General features: G+C 34.7%; 1 protein-coding gene across 3 annotated transcripts in view; it reads left to right on the forward strand.

The window, feature by feature from the left end:
- The window catches only part of LOC145680333 (annexin B10-like), a 61,448-nt gene extending 51,734 nt beyond the window's left edge, over positions 1-9,714 (forward strand). For all 3 annotated transcript variants that reach the window (XM_081750716.1, XM_081750717.1, XM_081750718.1), the window contains 2 exons: positions 3,772-3,953; positions 9,352-9,714. In XM_081750716.1, the coding sequence (XP_081606842.1) occupies positions 3,772-3,953; positions 9,352-9,402 (233 nt within the window). In that variant the 3' untranslated portion in view covers positions 9,403-9,714. The remainder of the gene's footprint in view (positions 1-3,771; positions 3,954-9,351) is intronic.
- The last annotated feature ends 13,084 nt before the right edge of the window (positions 9,715-22,798 follow it).

The following is a 22,798-nucleotide window of genomic DNA, read 5'->3' on the forward strand; positions in this document are numbered from 1 at the left end:
CGTCGACTTCTATCCTTAGCCAACTAGTTTTTACTTTGAATTCCTATTTCTGCGAGATCCATCTTAATATTGTCCTCCCATCTGCTCCTGTCTTCCTAATGACCGTTTCCCGATTAGACTTCCAGTGAAAACTTTGAAAGCGTTCCTAATTTCTTCTATTCTGGCTACATGACCTGCCCACCTGAGCCTCCTAGACTTGATAACCGTGACAATGTTTGATGAACGGTATAAATTATGCAGTTCCTCGTTATGAAGTTTCTGCCATTCACCATTCCTTTTCTCTTGGGTCCGAATATTTGTCTCTGGATCTTGTGTTTAAATACTTTCAGTCGACGTTCTTCCCTCAGAGTAAGCGACCATGTTTCGCAACCATACAGAACAACAGAAATGATTATCATTTTATATACATTTTTATCGCTTTAATTCTGTAAATAAAGTACAATGGATTAAAAGGTTTGGATATTGCCAGAGTTTCTCTGGTTACGATGCGACACTAGAACACAAACAATGAAAGTACAAATATTTATTCAACGAAAGTAATTGACGAATATTTAATACTGTTTAGGTAGTAGTAATATGAATCATCCTTGTTTATTGCGTCTTTAAAAGTATTCCTTAACAGTTTCAGTAGTGACATTTTTTGAGAGAAGTTACATCGCTAAAAATTAACCTGTTATCACTTGAAAATAAGGGAATTAGTACACATTTTATTACTACAACTTGTATATAAGAATCAGTACATATTTTAAGTTGTATACCCTTATCGATAAAATGTTAAGTAAAATATGAATTCCCCCAAGATCCGCCTTTGGGTTTCGGACACTTATAGTGTGACCTTTCATAACAGATGAAGTCACTGATACGGAGATCGAACTGCTTTATGGAAACATAGGTACAAGGGTTCTAAAATCGGAAGTTAAGTAACTGACCTCATGATGAATTCGTTTTTCTTACAAAAGTTCCTCTTTGAAAGACTGGAGATTTTACAATTCCTCTAAAAACACGAACTATGTGTAGGGTTACTATACATCCTGGAATTTCCGGAATCGTACCGAAGTCGACATTTGCGTCCCGAAAATAAATACGTATAAACGTCCCGGTTTTAAGCAAATATATAAAAAAAATAATTTTGTTGAACCTTTCTTTGAGCTTCACAGACTTATTGATAGAATTAGAAACAGAAAAACTGGACATTTCCACCACGAAAACAGTCATTACAGCACATATTGCAAGAAGGCGATGTTAGGGACAGTAACATTTTACCACCAACATTCACATGTTCTATGACATGTGCATTAGTTATATCGAAAAATGGGTCTCAAAAAAAATCTTGTTGAAGATCTTATATCGTTTTCCCGGCTTTCTTTGACTTTAAAGTTCTTTGCATGGGGATGGGATGTAGCAAATCATCATTGGCGATTGTTTTAAAATTTCAGTCATCCATATGGATGACAGCCAGTACATTGAGCAGTATAAACTTGTCGAAAATGTAACAGAATCAAAGAGACCGATATGGAATTCGAGTTCAAATGATTTGTCTATGGAAATCATTTCATGAGAAAGGAATCTATGTTTCTGCACTGCATTTTCAATCTGTGATAGAATTCACCATTGCTATTCCCGGAACCAACGCCTCCACGAAGTGTGTTTTTTCAATGATAAAATTCATTACGGACAAACGAAAGGAATAAACTGGATATTCAATTAACACAATTGAAGCATATATGACAGTGAAGACCCATTTTATCGTGTCCTGTTTATAGTTTCACTAGAAAATACTCAAAAGTAAGAAATTATTCCAATAACTGCATGATTCGTATAATATATGAATCATGCATAATATCATGCATGTTCATTTTATAATATCTGTCGTTCTCATTCATTTTCATAATAATACAGAAGTATTTAAACAAATACATATCTGATGTATTTGTGCACACAGCAAAATTGCGAACTGATTTCCTTTTTTACAAGTAACGTCATACATATGGCAGAATTACTAGATATCTGTTTTTACGAGAGATTGCGTGCATCACTTTGATTTTCTTTTTTTATTGTGTTAAAGAATAAAGTGAATATAATCAAATTTGTGTGAGAACAGTGGGAGCAGTCGTCTACCTGCTTTATGCACTTTTTGCACTAAATATGTAACATTATTTAACATGAAATCAAACAATTAAACCATCTAGATATACTGGTATGCTTGTATACTTGTATACATAGTTCTGTTCTAGGTATATTCCAATATACTAGAGCTTGTTTTTCAAGTTTTACAGCCTAGTATGATTTTTGGCAGCTCAATTTACTACCGGTATGCCATACCGTCTAAATTTGATCACTGTCCGTGTAACTGCTAAGTTTTCCTACACTAAAAATAGCTTTAAATTATAAAATATAACAATTAAAATTATAGCAGAATAATCGTAGAACAATTCTCAAATTAGTTGAACTCTAATGATGAATGCAGTGAGTGTGTTTGAAACTTAAGTTGAAATAAAATATATAAAACACAGGTAGATTATAAAAATATTTGACAAATATTGAACCAACACATTACAACCTTCACTTTTAAAGTGATATTTAGAGAAACGTTAATAGAAAGATTTTTTTTTTTTTTTTTTGTTACCATAATGCATTATAATTATAATTTGTTTAATGCATTTTTAACCCTTTAACTGACAGTTTTCTGGAAATGTGTACTCTCAGGTGGCAGACGTACTACTACGTCGTAGCCACAAGAACCGTAGAACTATGGAACAATGCTGTATGTTTCACACAAACAACAATAACACACAACAATAAACAAAATGTTACAAAGACATCCCGGCGTCACCAAGACGTTTGCTATTGTTTTGAAATGTTGTTTCTGCTTTTCTATTACAGAAGCAGCAAAGTTCTTAGAGCAACAATCTGCCATTTGTTATTCCAAAAGCCAATGTCGTTTGAGCATTATGGGCATTCAGAGCCATCTATTGATTTGTTTCTGATTTAAGTGTAAGAAGAAAAGTTTTCAAGAGAGACCTTTCTCATTGCCACTGAACATTAGTGACTTTTTAGTCAAGACGTAGTACTACATCGTAGCCTTTTCCACTGCACATATGCCATGACGTAGTACTACGTCATAACTAGTTAAAGAGTTAATAATTGGATGATTTGAATTGTTATCAGGGTAATTTCATGCTCATGCATTAACTTGGTTGAAATCCTGTTTCTAAGTTATGCTACGAAGCTGATACTTTGTATATCATAAACCAAGAAATAAAAAAGTTGCATAAAACCACTTTAAAAGTATTTTAACAAAAAAATACCATTAGTACGTCTACAGTGTACATTTTTCTTCTCTACAGAAATTATATACTTAATATTTTTTTTTCTAGTATCTTCCCGATGTGAAACCTTTTTTGTGTATGTTTCAATTTTCTTGTTTTAATTGTAACATCTACTCCAAGCATCATATACAATAACAAAACAAACCGAGAAATGGACTATATCAGCTGTCCTATTGCTCTTATGTTCTGGCAACCCTGTAAAGTAATGCAGAAAATCATTCACGTCTTCCATCCCAACATTTTCATCGCCTGGTAACATCACGTAAATACAATATCAACCACTTTATAAAGCAAATATACTAATCCATCAGATATGTAGTTACTATAAATATGTTATCATAACTTCTCTTAAATGCTCTTTAGCGTCACGTTGTAAACTTCTATTGTTGCTTTACAGTTCTTCATCGTTATATTATCATCCTTTTAATTATTACTTTTGCAGTTGAAAGTACCCAAAATCGACCACGTTACTTCGCCAAACGATTAAATGAAGCCATGTCTGGTGCAGGCACAGATGACCCAACCCTCATTCGAGTGATTGTGAGCAGGTCAGAAATCGATCTTGGAAACATCAAACAGGAATTCGAAGCACTGTACGATAGGACGTTAGCCAGTGCGATTTCTGTAAGTACAAACTATCTATATGTGGATGTATATATATATATATATATATATATATATATATATATATATATATATATATATATATATATATATATGCTTATATAAACACAGGCGTCTCTGGCAAGGGGAACAGGGGCACGTTTCCCTCAATATCTTGGGTAGGGAACTAAATAGATCAAGCTGAAAGGTGTTTCCATAGAAAGGACCAGGGGCGGATCCAGGAGGGGGGGGGCGATCGGGGCGATCGCCCCCCCCCAGAAGAGGAAACTTTCTTATTTTATGTATATAAATAAAACCCATCCCAAAGTTTGGAGCCCTTAAAAGTAGCAGTATCACAACCCACCGCCCCCCCCCCAGAAGTCGGTCCTGGATCCGCCCCTGTAACACAGATCAATCTGAAAGGTGTTTCCATAGAAAGGAATAACACACACATTAGATCAAGCTGAAAAGTATCTCCATAGAAAGAAATAACACATATTATATCTGTTGTTAAGAATTAGTATATTTTTCATTGTGTAGTTAAATGAAAGTAGATTTAGCTCTATCCATCGCGACTCTGGAACTTACTACAAGAATAACACTTTTATGACCAGAGTATTTACACTTATTCATTAAAACTAAAATACAGTGTTACAGTTTCGACAACTTCACGTCAGTGTTAGTGAAGCAGTTAGTGTCTGATGAAGATAACGTTAAGTTGTCGAAACTGTAACACTGTATTTTAGTTTTAATAAGTGTATATACTCTAGTCAGAAAAGTGTTAGTAAAGTCTATTTGTTTTAAGGATATTAAGTATAAAAGAGTTGTGTCCGTCTCTCTAATGTCACAGTTTCCTTTCTTCTTTAAGATATTTAATTCTTCTATCCTCATTATTATTATCTGTAGAACATGTTAACTCGAATTTGGTTATCAATTTGACGCACAATACAACTAAACAATTTGACGCACAATTCATTTGTTGTTCCTATCTATTTATTAATTCTATGTAAGTGCTTTCAGCCATGGTCTCCTATATCTTGCAACTATTAATTTACTTAACTGCAGTGGGGTAAAGTTACTGAAAATAGATAAAACCAAAGATAAAGAAGGAATGAACGTATTTGCAATTTTAATTAGTATGTTACTTTTATGGGGACAGGAGAAAACTAGGTAGATGGATAGATCGTAGATTGGTTAACCGACTGTTTTGGAGTTTTTTACTTTTCCTTTCAGCATTAAGGCTGTACGAGATATAAGTCTGGTACTCGGGTTCTCTTGCATCTTACGCCATAACGCTAATCATTTGAGTTACGAGAGAGCTATATATATATATATATATATATATATATATATATATATATATATATATATATAAAAGAATTATGCGAAGTTTATATGTTGAAAACAATGAAGTCTTACCTGAAGGAAAGGAAAAACCAAAGAATGTATAGGAAATAATAGAAGAGAAACGAATATAATTGGAGATAATTAAAAAGAGGTTAGAGCATCAATTGTACAGGTGATATATTCCGAGAAACGTGGTAGAATGTGTGGTGGAAGGAAAGGAAAGAAAGACTACAATCGGTGGTATTAAAGCGAATAATTTCTATGTCAAGACGAAGAAATTAGTTGAGAATAGTAGAGTAAGGAAACTTCCATATTCGTTGCAAGGGATCTACTTCTGATGGCATAGAAGAGATAAAACTTGGAGCCTGCTAACTCTTGATTCAGATTCGCTTTCTTTCAATTGCCTCACAATTTTAGTTTGATTTACAATATGTACTTGCTATGTATTATTGTCTCCTTCAATTTAAATATTCCAGCGACGCCCGTGTATACAAATATTGTTACAATTAAAACCTATCAATACCAAGAACGGCTCTTGAAGGAAGTTACATCGGTAAAAATTAAAAACTAAGAGAGAAAAACGTACTTAATCTAATGATTCTAGGCTACAATTTTCTAACGCTTTACGAAGCTTTCTCCCGTTAGCCTGTAGCGATAAAATATAAGTGTATATCGATGAGATATCCCTCAGAAACCACGACATGGACTTCCTTAAACTAGTGCCAATAATCTTAAAACTCTCATAATAATTTAACCAACACTTATTTTTTAACATTATAATAGCTATTTAGGGACCTATAAATTCACGTAATAAACATCATTCTCTCCTTCCAGCGTTGTTGTCTATTGAATCAGCTTAAATAAAATGTTCATTCCCACATGAAATAGCATTGCTAGTCGAGTAATTTCTAATTGGTAGATACACAACATCAGGGCGTTTGTACACTTAGAGCAACGACTGAGTGGAACAGCCAGAGAACGGAATGGAACAAGGCAGCTCGGTTGCTCCGGCTCTTGGGCTCCATAGGCTTGAGCTTGATTATTATTATTATCCTATTAAGTTCATAGTGAGCTGGAGGCCTAGCCCGAGCAAAGCTCGAGCTCTAATATGGTTAGTGAGTCCATTCAAAATAATGAACCTTAGCCCTTAGTAAGCAATATAGCCTGATCAGGTTAAAGAACGCGAGATAGAAGTAGCAGAAGCTTTATTGAAGGTTGTGAGACTAAGTTCAAGCGAGTACGAGCTTGAAATGTTGTAAACCTGACTGAAATTAGGGATTGCGAGCCTAATTAAGGATGAGCCACTTGCAAAATGACCATTTCTGGGATGAACTAGAGGATTGTTGAAAGTGTACGAATAATCATGGGTTTGGGAGTCTGCAAAACCAACGACTTCGTCATTTATTTCGTTTTCGTCTCACTATCAATGCCTTTATCAATGCATCATATTCCTCACTGCTTCTTGTCCATATGGTTTACTGAGAATAGAAATTGAAACAGCAAACTAACGTCGCAGAGCATCAAGCTCGAAATGACTATATTAGGCTGCCTGACAACTACAACAGTTCATGATATGAAAGGCTGGTACATTTCAAATGAACTATTTTATATTGTATACCTTGCAACAGTAGCTAAGCTCCCTCGTAGCTAAGCGGTTTGCGTACGCGCCTTTGACGTGAGAGACCCGAGTTCGATTCCCGGAGAGAGCTCATGTTGTTCGGATCCCACGTTAAGCTGCAAGTCCACGTCTCATATAGCATCGCTGCTGCAAGGGATGATAAACTCAAAATGAAGCAACAATAGCATGTTTGAATGAAGTTAACAACTTACCACCTAATCTTGTTAATCAGTACTTACAATAAATTTGAATAAAAGGTTGAAATATATGAACAAACTGTAGACAGTCAATATCCCAGTATAAAAGATACGGCAACCTGATAACGTATGTTTTCTATCTCATTATTACAAGTAAAAGTACAGAAAAGAAGGATTTTACATAAAGCTGTTGTTAGAATATCCCAGTAAAAGATATGGCAATCTGATAACGTATGTTTTCTATCTCATTATTACAAGTAAAAGTACAGAAAAGAAGGATTTTACACAATAAAGCTGTTGTTAGATCAATGTTTGCCTACATAATGTTAACCAGAATGTATTTGTATGTTTTGATATTTCTAACCTTCTAATATTTCGTGACTTCCTCATTGCGTGATACAAGTACACTTACAGAGATATGAACTGTGGAAGGGAAGTAATAAGCGAAAAGTGCATGGAGAACTGCGTTTGCACAAGCTTGTATTTCCAGTTGCTTTATCATAGCAATTTTCTTGAAATAATATGATGTAACGATAATTGACTAACAATGGACTCAAAATTCATGTTTGAAGATGAGGGAGAAAATTATAATTTGTAATCTGTTCAAGAGTTTTCTACTATTTTGCCGCCCAAAAGATTACTGAGTCAGTGGTTGCCTGCTTTGCTGGGTCATGCTCTTTTCTGAAACTCTGCCTATAAAATCGACTCGATAAGGTGCCCGAAGGGAATATGACAAGGGATGAATCGTTTGTAAGAAAGAACTGGTTAAGTTCAATGTTCTCAAAATATACAACAATTAATGAAGAGAATGACGTAATAAACAACCGAATTCTACCACATTTTGATTATAATTATATAAAAACAGTATATTACTTAAGTGTCGAACTTCATACAGGATATGGAATTCTGTCATGGGTAAATTCTACAAGATAACATGGGGTACTGAAAAGAGAATTCTCACGAAATTATCAAACAATTCATTGCAAATAGTTATTTAGAAAATTTAAATATACTAATTCAACAATCGCTTTACAGATCAGACTGTATAATGAACATAAAGCAAAAGCAAGAAATATACAAAAAATATAAATGTACATAATCATAATACACGAGCTAAAGAAAATATACACGTTTCCTTTTTGTAAGATGGAAACATTTAGGAATGTTTTCCCTTACTTTTCTGGACATCCATTAAGTTGTTCAATCACTTAACGTAAACTATTAAACTGAATCAGAATGTTATTAGATTCAAGGTACTAGGAAGGAAAGCAAATCAATTAAATAGTGTATTTTATATTATAGATGATTTTTTTAAAATTTACACAAACAATAACTCTATGCCATTCCTGTAAACAGTACTTTATATATCGTAATCAATTAATTATATGTATACATATGCCATAATGTGATTAATGTTTTCTGATATGTTCTACAATTCTACACTAAGGTGCAATTTGCACATGTATTGGTACACTAAACGCAATAAACATAATACATGGTGACCGATAATTATGCACATATGTTTCAAAGACTGCTGTACCTTTTTTTACGAGAATTTTAATCGGTGTTTTCCATGGCATAGTCCACCAAAGTACCAGGGGTGGATCCAGGGGGGCGATCGGGGTGATTGCCCCCCCCAGAAGAGTAAAACTTTTTTATTTTATATATATAAATAAAACCCATTCCAAAGTTTGGAGCCCTTAAAAGTAATAGTATGACAATTCACCGCCCCCCCCAGAAGTCGGACCTGGATCCGCCCCTGCAATGTACTATCCAAATCGATACATACCTGGAGACTAAGAGTCAACATTGTCACAAGCAGCTTGACAGAAACGTACTGGTACCTTGTGGAACTCTTCTGTGATAGCTTCCCGTAGTTCGGCCAAATTGCGTATGTGATGTTGATACACTTTGACCTTTCAAACACCCCATAAGAAAAAGGAAGGTAGTGTGAAAACGGGAGATCGAGTTGGCCACTCCACAGACCCACGTCGACCGATCCTGCGGTTCGGGATTGTTTCGTTCAGCCACTCTCGCACTGGTATGGCATGGTGTGGCATACACTAACGGTTCTAAGCCCATTGACCGTTATCCTCACTCTCAGGCTACACAGTGTTGCCATATCGAAACTTTTTGTCCAGAATTACAAATCTGCAGTCAGTCAAACACTATATACATAATTATGCCACCTTGTACAACATATTAACTATTCAGCTAATGTTTATTAAAATAATTTTTAAATTTCTTTTCTTTACAGGACGAAGTGTCTGGAGACTACAAGAAGGCCTTACTTGCTATCATTTCTTGAAAACATTTGAAGATAAGGAAATGGGCTTTATTATTATAAACATAAGTGTCTAGCTTTGCAGACTTCAATTGTCTGCATTCAAACCATTGCATTGTGCTTAGGTCTTTGTTTTTATTTCATATATATATATTTTATATATGATATATGTCCGTACCATTAATTGTTGATGTTACGAAGAGAATTAAATCAGCACTATTTATAAAAATTATTCAAAAATAAGAAAAGAGCAAATATTTTTGAACACATCAATTGTATTTATATTTGTAAACTGTTGGAGCAAATTAAAAAAAAAGAAATATATCATTTATATAGAATGTGGTAGTATTATTAAACTATACTAAGGATTATGCGATTAGCGCGCTTGCTACTTAGCTAACCTTGTTCTTCTTCTTCTTCTTCTAGGCCTTTTTCCCAGTTTACTGGGGTCGGCTTTTCGGTTCGCTGTCCTCCCCCTGTTCTATCTTGTATCATATCCGCTATGACACCACACTGCACCATATCGTTAATACACTCTTCCCACTTCTTTGGTCGGCTTAGGAGTCGTTTCCGATTAATTTCTATAGCATCTACTCGGAGAGCCGTATTTCAAAGGTCTTTCTCTTACATACCCAAACCATCTCAGTCTTCTTTCTTGCAGTCTAGAATACAAGAATTGGGACGTTGGGTAAACTTTCTTCTCTGTAGTTATAACGATAAAAGTTGTAAATTTACCAGTATAACTTCCCCTGGCCACTAATGTGCATAGTCCCAGATTTGATTTTTGGGGAGCAACTGAGTGCAAATTTTATTTTCGCTGTTGCTCCTACATTGTGAGGAAGCTGGGAGCATTATTGTCGTGTCGCTTGCCTTAAAATGAATTTTCATGCACCGCAAAAACAGAGCAAGTGATCTAGTTTTTGGTACCTAGACAGTGTTATTGATGAGCACATGAAATAAAAGTCATGGATAGGAATGGCGAAAGAAGCATTTAGGAGGAAGAAAAGTCTATTTTGCAGGTCCTTGAATAAAGAGTTAAGAAAATGTATAAGCGTATCCATTCCTCGTTATTAAAAACATTTACAAAAGTCTCATACCAATACGGAATGAGGCCCCATGTTTTATGGCTCAGAAGTTTTGACCGAGTCAACATGTCATTTTTTGGTATTGTACTGCAAACGAACTGCGGTAGACATGGTTCTCCCACGTCGATTGTGAACAAAGGGAATACCATGTTGTGCAAGGTGGTGAAATATAGTCCCAATTAATCTGCGACCATCGATAAATATTTTAGTGTCTTGTGCATTGAAACTCTACCATGATAGTTATAAAATCAGAGCATAAGTATATTAAAGTGTGTCAATGATTTTCATCATTTATATAGAATGGATCGGCACATTTTGGCGCTGGCACAAGGTTACAGACGCTCGCGGGGTGACCGCCAGTTGCTGCAAATGACAAGTTGTTGCATCTTCCAACTACCACAAGAAAGAACCTAAGTCATGATTCTAAGTTAAATCCGAATATAAACGATGTTAATTTTCACCATCCGCAAGTGAAAACTGGTTTGTAACTAGTAAAATATGTCATAATGCGAACTGAATTTTTTGTGAAATGTGAATATTTGGACAGTAAAACATTAATATACGCTGTAACTACGTACAATGCAAGAATAATGGCGTGACAATGATAATTCTCAAAGGAAAATCAGTGGTTGTCTAAAGTATTATACATCGCAATATTTTCCAATGCACAGCTAATATGCTATAGTTCGGAGACGGGTGATAAAATTTCAGTTTTGTTGATGAGTTGATACTTAATATTGTAAGGTACAGTGGTATTTAGCACATACCCGAATTCACAAATAAAACGTTGGAGAAATATTATGCAGCAAGGAGTTAATCCTCGCGCCATGTAGTGGAAATGCAGTAATCTACTTGCTGCGATCCGGAACCCCCTTTTCTCTCCTCTACCTCAGTGAAGTTATTGAAAAAAGTGTGAAATCGAAGTGTTAGTGTGGATATGTCATTAATAGTGATCATTTAAGTTAATAATCAATAGTGTTTCATATACCGGCGTTATGGGCTATAAAAATAGGAAGTATTAGCGCTGAAGGAGCAAGTACATTTTTGAGTTAAATACATGAGTAAAAAAAATAAATGCACTTGAATTTCTGTTGTTTATTATATGTGTTAGTTCAAATTGCATGTTAGTATAGTATTGTTATATTGGGTTTATAAGATAGATGCGTTTGTCAGAATAAAATATCAACAAGAACGCTTTATACTGACATCCTCATTGAGTGATTTTTGGAGAGTCACGGAATCGAAATAATTATCACCAGATATATGTTCAAGATTCGAATCCCGAGTTGGCAGATTGCCATCGGTATAGATACACCTTGAGGAAGCCAACCAATGGTAAGTGAACTATCACCGCATGAGGCAATTACTTATTTAACCACACGTTTCTACAAAAGGGTGAGTGTGAGACATTTTGGGAAACCGAAGCTACACAAATAATTCAACTTTAACCTGAATATAAGACAGAACACAAGTCAGTATAAAGAGACTTAACGTTCACGTTTTAGAACAGTCGTCCGAGCAGAGAACTTGAACCCGTTACAAATTTGGCGCACCGAATCAGGAACAATTTCCGAACCGTAAATTTTAAAATAGGTGATGACGATTTCGAGACGTGAATGTCGAATCGTAAAAGTGACTCGTTGCCAATTCAGTGTTTTTACGAGAAAATTGTTTTGTTCAAGCGTGACAAAATATCTTTAAATTTGGATAAAGTATGTGAACGCAGAAAGGTATTTGCGAGAATTGCAAGAAATTCAGAAAGAAAGAAATTATATTTATATGTAGTAAATTTGTTTAAATGGAAAAAGCAACCTTTTACATTAGATGAAGTTCTAAATGCGTAAGGTATTCATAGTGAAAGATGCAAGTATCGAAGAAAAGCTACAAGAGCACTCGGAGAGTGTAATTTTAAAGAAAATGTAAGATACAGAAATAAAATTGAAAGTTAAATTAGGTCACAGATGTTTGAAATTAGTAATACTGAATATTTTCGGAAAATTGAAAGGAAATGTGTTATAAGAAAGAAATCATTTCTTTAGAGTACATTGAAAGTAAATTAAAAATATACTTTGGACATTCCGAAGTTGGCCGCGAAGCGAAGAAGCGATTAGCTTAGCAATATATCAAATGCATATACGAGTTCACGCCAAGAGTAGCAATGAAAGTCTTAGCACAGTAAATAGTAGTTCATGTAATGAAAAAGAAAATAAGGTTGTAGATAGCAAAAGGGTTGTAGGTCACGAAAATAGTTCAGTAGGCAGTTAAATAGTAAAAATGCGCAAAAAGGGGACAAGTGTAAGTAAAAAGGTAGAATTGAAGATAAAATACGTTCCTCAGAATGTGAAATGCGAATATTTACTTCCACTTAGGGTTAGAACTTCTGTAGTTGAAAAGTCTATAGTAAAGATAGAGCCAAATCAGTGTGTAGAGCAATGTAAATTAAACGTATCCTTACAGATTTGGCGACCGAACAGGAACAGAACACAGGTCGGTATAATTAGACTTAACGTTCACGTTTCAGAACAGTCACCCGAGCAGAGAATTCGAACCTGAAGTTTCGTGTAGAACAGAAAAGGAACATTAGCCAAAAAGCGATTATTGACTTTCGAAATGTGGTTGTGAAGAAGAATGGAAAGAATTAACTGGATCGAACGGAAAATGAACGAGAAGTTGAAAAAATGGCAGGGAAGAAAAGAACAGTTTTAGATGTAATTTTAAAAAAGGAAGAGAAACTGGTTGGGACAATGGCTGAGAAGGGAACAAATTAAACGAAAATTTCATTTTATCTTAGGTTAAAAACGAGAACTTATCAAATATTGATAAATTATATAAATTAAATCAATGAATGTCAAACTGGTAAGTGATGCGGAAGTTCGTGTTGAGTTTTCTTTTTCTACATGAATATTCTTTTTTCATATGACTTGTCTCACTTTATTCCCATGCATTTATTTCCCGCAAAATATTTTGACTAATTCTTACCCAAAGAAACTGTAATGTCCTTGATATACATTCACAATTACAGTTGAATACTGAACATGGATTTTGATGGATTTTATCAAATTGTTTATCAAACAGCAAAACCAAATTAATGAAAACAATATTAATTTCCAGAGTTTCTAAAAAAAAAAAAAAAATAAATAAATTTGTGTTCATGAATCCTAAAATCAGGGCTTAAAATTGAGTGGAGTACTCCACACTTTGTGGAACTGTAGAAAAGGAGTGTGGAACTATAATTCTTAAAGTGTGGAGTGGTATTAATGTGAGTACCTTACTTTTCTCGGATTATGCATTTAAACGCGTTTAGTGTGTCAAACTAAGTCTTACTGATTCAATACATTCTTTATGCAATAGATTACTCAATTCCATATAACTTCCAGTATATGACATTAAGCCAGAGTTAATAAGTATAGGTGTCTCCTAGATGACAGGGAGAACCATTGCCAATTTTGAGGTGAAGGAACTTCTTAACTATATTTAGTTTTCAAACATTTTCGGTTGCATTCATATAGTTTTAAAATATGCAACTAACTGCACGTTTATCTGTTGTTTCAATAGGACATTACACTTTTCCAATATAATGAAATGTGTTGTTTTGTAGATAAAAATTACACGATCCTTACAACCCGTTATAAAAATATGTACTACCAGAGATAACCTACATCAATAACCACAAAAAATTTAGCCGAAGCAGAGCGTTACGAAAATCAGTAGAAAGAGTAATGTTTTCCAGAGTGACTTCGATAGTTACTGATAGTGAAAACATGATTACAGGAGAACACAAAGGAATGTGGAAATTGTTAACTGATGAAAGAGTGCTTCAGGTGAAACGTTGCCTCTGTTGAAACTTTGGTGTGCTGCCCATCTCATTAATTTAGCATGGAAAGATGTCACCAAGAATGTCCAAGAAGTTTCATCTCTCATACAAGCAACATCTGGACTGTGTGCTTTCCATCACTCTTCAGGGTAGTGAACGAAAGGTTTAACGATGGTAGCTTCAGAAAATAATTTAGAAGTTTTGCACTACCCAGAATATTTTGACGTCAAGTGGACAAAATTTTCATCCAACATGCTCACTACTCTCCTAAAAAATTGGTATCCAAGCTGCCTTTACTTGTAAACGGAAAGCCATGTATGTAATGAAGCCAATGGTCATCTGCGTAAATGAGTAGAAGTAGATCGTCTTCGTCTTCTGTGTCTGTGTCTATATGTTTTCAAGAACTGCCAGCAGAAGTTTGAGAGTGATGAAATGTTTCTTTTGGACATAATAACAAATAAAAATAGAACTATAGCACAATTGGAGAGTATGAAAGAGAAACCTCTGTTAGGCGGGTGGGAAAAAACGTTTTTAAACGAACGTGTGCAAGAGAACGTCAACGGAGAAATACAATACTCATTACATGGTATTCAACTTCATCGTAACACACGTCGCAATAAATCCCATAACAAATATGTCAGTGAGAAAAGAGATTTTACTGTAGGACGCTACAAAGTCCTGGATTCCGTAATTAACTTTGTTAGTCAACGTTTGCTGTATGAAGACAGTATTGTTGCTTTGCAGCCTTTGTGTGTTTTGCAAGAATATGTAACTGATAATGTCCTAAGAGAATGCCACAAAGTTATTTGTCTTGATACAGATCTTCTGCAGTTTGCAATGCAATATAGAGAGGCATCATCGTGCAGTATGTTGAAAGGTCTGGACGCTAAAAGCCTTCTCATGAAAATCTGTGGAAATCAGTCATTTCATGCTCTGTCAACAAGTTTAGCCCGAGTTGTTGCTTCGAAACCATCTTCTTCCGATGTTGAAAGACTTATAACTGACTACAACATATTGAAAACAGATAACAGACTGTCTTTAGCTCCCACTACTGTGAAAAATTACCTTCACGTTAATATAAATATGGGTCCGTTGGAAGATTTTTAGCCCAACTCCTGCTTCCTGCTGTTATGAAATGGCTGGCCAGAAAAAAAAAAGGCGTTTTGAAGTTGGTAGGAAGTCAAAGGAACAGCCCTGGTATGACGATGTATTTGCCTTGGCAGAAAACAGACTGAGAAAGCGTGATGATCACGGAAAAGTGACAGTGAAATTCTTATGTAAGAAAAAGTGACATTTTTCTTCCAGTGTGACTATTTTTCTTACCGTTTTTTTCCCCTATCTTGTGCTTTAATACAATACAATTAAATATATATCCTAATGTGCCTTTAATTTTGTTTGCTCTGGATGCCAAAATTTTCCTAAATAATAATAATAATAATAATAATAATAATAATAATAATAATAATAATAATAATAATAATAATAATAATAATAATAATAATAATAATTTTTTGGTCGAAAGGTAAACATGATGTACTGGACAGAACACTGATTATATGTCTATACAAATGCTGACTAAGCTAGTTTTTCTATACTATATAAAATTATTACCAGTGTGGAGCTGTGATTTCGTTGAATTTTAGGCCCTGCCTAAAATATTTTACAGAAATTAACTACTGAATGCTACATATAAAGGAAACCTTGCATTTGTTCTACACCTATTACCAGTCATACAACGATGAAAAATTAAAATGTATTTTTCAGTTACACGCTTATGCTCTTCAGGCTGAAAGGGGCGTATGATTAGTGAAAGTGATTGATGATGAAAGAATTGTTGGAGTTAGAATGTGGGGAGAAACGGGAGAACCCACAGACACTATGTTGTCCACTAGAAAACTCCTATGGTCTTAGATTGGACCAGGTATCTGTAGTACCAGAGCTGAGTACTTTAGCACTGCCTGTATCTACAGTTGTCAGATTCAGTTGAAGTTAATACAAGCTCGGAGGCCAGACATTTGCGTAATTATAAATACAAATTTGAAAATGCAGGTTGTATCTACAGTTGTCAGATTGAATTGAACTTAATACAATCCTGGAGACCAGGCATTTGTGTAAATCTGAATACAAATTGAAACTACTGGTTGTATCTACGTTTGTGAGATTGAATTGAACTTAATACAAATTCGGAGACCAGGCATTTGTGTAATTCTGACAATGAATGCAAATTGAAACTACTGGTTGTATCTACGGTTGTCAGATTGAATTAAACCTAATACAAGCCCGGACGTCAAACATTTGTGTAATTCTGAATACAAATTTGAAACTTCTTGTTGTATCTATGGTTGTTAGATTGAATTGAATTTAATACAAACGCGGAGACCAGAACATTGATGCAATTCTGATTAAAAGTTTGAAACTACTGTTTGCAACTATGGTTGTCAGATTGAATTGAACTTAATGCAAGAACGGAGACCAGGCATTTATGTAATTCTGAATACAAATTTGAAACTACTGATTGCATCTACGGTTGTCAGATTGAATTGAACTTAATACAACCCGAGTGGGTAGTTCTGAATACAAATTTGAAACTTCTTTTTATGTTATTACCATCACATCTTTTAACACTTATAAGCACTATTACGAACTACAAACATTACCACTATTACTTATCAAAAATATACTGTACCAAATTAAAATGGACTAACACAAAACATTGGTGATCATACAGATATATACTCTTATTTTCCACTTTTTGGAGCTCTCTGCTCCTGACGAAGAGTATTATTTTTCAAAATTATTCTGTGAAAGAAATGACAAGTCATTTTTAAGTTTGTTTGATCACAAATTTCGGCGACCACAAATTCTGTTTCTATCATGTGATCAGAAATCTTTCATTGCACTAAAACTTTTTCGGCATGTCCATGCATTACTGACTGGTATAGCAAGGATATACTGTATTATTTTCAATAAATTTGGTGCATGTGCTTTCTTGAAAACGCACTATATAATTTACAATTATTACTAACCTTCCTATCAAGTTTTTTTTATAACAGAACAGAGAAATTACTGTTCAGTTAATCCCTTTCGTATCAGCGACGTACGTGAGAACATAAATGATGTGGTATCAATGACGTACTCGTATATGTTACGAGTTTTTTCCAAGACTCCAGTTTTGTTCTTGCTTTGTATTACGAGGTAAGCCTCTCTCTCAGCAGTCGTTATTATTGGACATCTTGATATGATTGCGATATTTATTATACTAACAGCAAGAAAAGGCAAGTTTACATTAAAAATGTTTGTTCTGATGATGTTGAAAATCCGGCATTTCAGACCAGAATAGTTAACAGGTTGACTGCCATGAGCATCATATGTGATGCTCACCTTATTTCTGTGTGGGGCCATGAGCACCATATATGATGCTCATGTTTGATATCACAAATTACTAACGTACCCACGTTCTTGAGCATCATGTATGATGCTCATTGTCACAAATTACTGTGAGACCATGAGCATCATATATGGTGCCCCGCTCCCATTGGTACGTTTTTGGGAGAAACAAAAAAATCGCGACAAAAATGTGATATAACTATCCATAATCGAACCAAAGGTAAGAAGAATTTTATGGCCTCCAGAGACCAGTATCCTCAAATCACCTTGGCAGTCAACCTGAGCCTATAGAGAAAGGAATTAATTTTCATCCAAACTTTTTTTTTTTTTTTTTTTTTTTTTTTTAAGTTTCATTCCCATCTTTGTCATATCATTAAATGTTAATAATGTTGGTTGCCAGGAAATAATAGACGCAACAATGGAAATAATCTAAAGCTAAGCATTTGTTACAACAACAACAACAACAAAAAAGCCGATCCATGTAAATAACTACTACGTATCTGACAAGTTAGTGCATGTCACGTTTCTTGTCGAGTAGTTGGTTTTGTACATCGAATATTTATAGCCAGATCTGAAGATTAAAAAGTAGCGAGATTGTTTGAAAACTCCGTACAACTATTTATAGCCCAAAGATAAAAATGAATTATTTTGTAGTTAAATTCTTTTACTAATCATATATACCGGTACCGTATATACAGGGTGTCCTAGGAGGAAGGGGCAATACTTCGGAAATTGGTGGTATGGGTGATTCTAAGCAAAAAAGTTCATATAAACATGAGAAATATATATATATATATATATATATATATATATATATATATATATATATATATATATATATATATATATATATATATATATATATATATATATGTGTGTGTGTGTGTGTGTGTGTGTATGTATGTATGTGTGTGTAAATAACACCTTGAGTTGGAAATATATCTGGGTTGGCAACGGTCAGGTGGCGACTGCAGTTTCGGACTGTTGGTGGTGTGTTGACTGTTGAGTTGTGGACTGTTGGTGGTGTGTTGGGGCAAATTCCATGCTACGTCAGAAGCAGTAGAACTGCAGTGTACAGTGAACTGAGCAGACGGTGATAGTATAAAGATTTTGAAGGAGATATGTTTACGTAAGACAATTGTGTGGGGTCAGAAATACACAATACAACGTTTACAGTATGCTTTTGCACTGTTGTTCCTCACTTCTTTAATTTATCTGCATTACTTTACAGGGTTGCCAGAATATAAAAGCAGTAAAAATCAGTCTTGTCTTTTTATTAATCACTATTGTTGAAATGTTGTTGTGATTTGAAAATTAAGATGAAAACGCCGTCAAAGTAATTCGGCCCGCACTGCAAACACTGTTGGAAGGAAATAACTAAAGATGTAGTAATATTAATACATTTTAAATATTCTTTATAGTTCTTTTCTGTATACAGACGTTGCTTCCGGAATAAATAACAATAATAAAAAAAGTAACTTATGGGCACCCTGCAAAGTTTCGGGCATGGTTTTCGGACGTCGTTTTCATGATACGTAGCTGCATGTGTGCATAGTATAAATTTATACGCAGTAGATGAACAGTACTTAATAAAATAAGACATATATACATATACAGGGTGTTTCAAGACAACACCAAGAACGTTTGGGAGGCGATTCCTGAAACCAAGATAAGACAAAAAGTATAGACAAACGTGAGTGCACAAATGCTTCCTTTCGGAGTTATAGGCTGCCGAAAACAACAACAACAACAAAAATGAACTTTGAATGTCCATAGCACCAAAACTATGCGACCTAACATTGTCGGGTCAAGAGTTCACTTAGGAACTAATATGTGCACTATCCAAATATCCATGTTTCAGAATCCTGCGGTACTTCAGTAACAATTTTTATAGAGGTAGCTGGTGAGTACTCCAATTATATACCCGTAGCCAAAATCCCTTTTATATTTTTGGCAGCCTATAACTCCGAAACAAAGCATTTGTGTACTCAGGTTGGTCTATACTTTTTGTCGTATCTTAGTCTCAGGAATCACCTCCCAAACGTTGTTGGTGTTGTTTTGAACCCTCTCTCTGTCTGTCTCTGTCTCTCTCTCTCTCTCTCTCTCTTATATATATATATATATATATATATATATATATATATATATATATATATATATATACAGTGGCGGCGGTTGGACATTAAAAGTGGGGGGCAAGACATGATCTCAATATTTGTATATCAATGTTAGTTTTCCTGGTTTCTTCTAACATTTTGTTTGACGAAAGGTTGTATAACTATTAGGATACTCTCTTTTCCAGTTAAAATACCATATATCGTGTTTCATATTTTTTAAAAAGTAAATTGGCAAAAGCAACGCAAGTAGATACTAGTCCTTTTTACTCTTAAACAACGAAGGTGTAAGAAGAGATTTGATTCCTTGCTCAGGAACATTTTAAAATTCTGTCTGGAAAATTGTGTGATCAGATTAGGGGCATATTTAATAACATATTTGCAAAACAAATAAACGGAAAAAATAATATTAATCGAATAGTAATGAAAAATGAGGCTTGTTTTTCAAAAGTTACATTGAAACCGGGGATTAACGAACAACTTATATTTTTAATTCCACACATGCTATTAAATGTATGTTATTACTCTTAGAAAGATAGTAAATACTAGAAGCATATGCTGTGACATTAAAGAATTACTTTTGCAGCTTCCCGAAGCATGTTCGTTGCATGTACAATTTTCTCTTTCTTGGAATACGTACATCAAAACTCAACAATACTTAGAATCACTTCAGTTATACAAAATCATCCTAAAACATAGAATTATGTTGAATTCACTAAATTTAATTGTATATACGAAATTGTATATGTACACCGCTAAACTCGTATATTACACTGCAAACATTGCCGCGCTTTTGACGTGGGAAACCCGGGTTCGATTCCTGGCGGGAATTCATGTGGTTCGTATTCCACGTTAATCAGTAGGTCCTCGTCTCATATAGCCTCACTGATGAACGGGATGTTAAACTCAAAAAAACAAATCAAATCAAAATATTCCTTAGTATTAGAAAGATGAAAACACATTTTAGGAACTGTCGATTTTTGTGCAATTAAGGAATAATTTGTGATTCACAAATTGTGAAGGAGTTCTTTTTGGTACGAAATGTTATCTCAATTTGTACCAAAGCGGGTGAGTAACATAGTGAGCCCTTGTAAGAAGAATGAAAATACACTCGAATTATGGCGCTTCAATAGGTTAATTTTTGGGCCATTTTTCGTGGCAATTAAAACGCAATTCCTGTAGCTTTCTTAACTGAACCGGAAGACAACCAATATGTACTCACGGGACGGCAAATATTTTATGGCACAATTGTTATTCTATGAACCATTAATACATACAAAAACTTAATATTTCCAAATGAAACTATATACATTAATGGGTCATTTCAAAAAAGTGGGGGGGCAACTGCCCCCCTTTGCCCCCCCTAATCGCCGCCCATGTATATATATATATATATATATATATATATATATATATATATATATATATATATATATGTGTGTGTGTGTGTGTGTGTGTTCGTTCAGGGATAGAACATCTCAAGAATTACTTGATTTATTAATATTACTTAAGGCCAGGATGTAGAGGATCAGAATTAAGACTCGAATTCGTTGGTGGATGTGATATTTAAACCGGAAGTAGTAGAAATCAACCATTTCCGATTTTAGCGTTGATCACTATAGAGCAAAAACGATCATGCATATCGAGAAGCATTTGCTTTTTTCATTCGATTAAGGGTTCCAAAATACTTTTCATCTGTAACCGTGACTCATTGTTAAAACAGGAAGTGATAGAAACCCACTACAACTTCCTAGGGGGCCGCGGTGGCTCAGTGGTAGAGCGTTCACTTCTGGTGCTTGGGGTCCCGGGTTTGATCCCAACCCCCGCCAAGTGAACTTTATGGTGGACAAACACCGTGTGCGTGGGTTTTATCGGGGTTCTCCCGTTTCCTCCCACTTTCTTCATTCCATCATTTCATTCATCACTCATTATCACCGTCTCCTTTAGCCTAACCGGCATAACCGTGGGACGTAAAACTCAGAGATTTCATTTTTTTTTCACTACAACTTCCGGCTTCAATATTGATCTTCACACAGAGCAAAAACTATATAAGAGATAGCATTCTAGCGATAAGTACCATCTTCTCTGTTAATTTTGTAGTCAAAAACCGGAAGTGGCAGAAGTCAACTACTTCCGGTTTTAACGTTTATCACTATAAAGAAACTGATAAAGAGAAGCGCTTTTCTGCAATCAATCAATCATCTGAAGAAGAATCTCCAACTTTCCTCTAATCTCTCTTGAAATCTACTACCACTTGCGGTTTCAATTTCAAGAGAAAATATCACATCATAGGAACCAAACTCTTTTTACGTGGTATACACGTAACACTAGTATTTGTTTAAAGATAACCAAATAAAATAGTAAATAACATTATGCATTTATAGATGGAAATGCTGTATTACGTAGAGTTGAGTGTTGGCTTCTGATATGACAATGTTAAGAACTGAAGAATTGGGACCGCGGTGGCTCAATGATTAGAGCGCTCATATCTGCTGCTACTTGTGTGCGGTAACCTTACTTTGCTCCGAGGTCATGTGAGTTTGCTTTGAACTACATTGTGTCCATGAGTTTCCCATCTCCTTGTACATTTTCATTCCATCTTTCACTTTCACTAATTGTCTGTTTCCTTTAGCCTAAATAAAAGCATAGCCGTGGGACGTTCCGTTTATAGTTGAAAACATACATTTCTTTTACTGTTTTAGATGTATAAAAGGATATTTTTTATTACTGGTATTGAGTTTATGAAAGAAATACACTTTTATTTTAATTTCAAAACTTGTCTATTATCTCATTTTTTTTTTCTTTAATAAATAAGTTCAATTAAAACCCACTGTAAGTATACTTCGACCAACGCGGTTTTGCATATTGCAGATGTTTGGTTCACCTTTGCATCTGCAGCCCATTCATCCAAGAACTCGGGCGTAACACCACATCTATGATTTCTCCTTCCATATTTACCATTCTTATCATGCAAATTTACCATTCTGGGCCCCAAATTTACCATTTTGTTTCCAAAGTTT

The sequence above is a fragment of the Thermobia domestica genome, chromosome 3, assembly GCF_964235325.1.
Source record: "Thermobia domestica chromosome 3, izTheDome1.hap1.1, whole genome shotgun sequence".
Taxonomy (NCBI): domain Eukaryota; kingdom Metazoa; phylum Arthropoda; class Insecta; order Zygentoma; family Lepismatidae; genus Thermobia; species Thermobia domestica.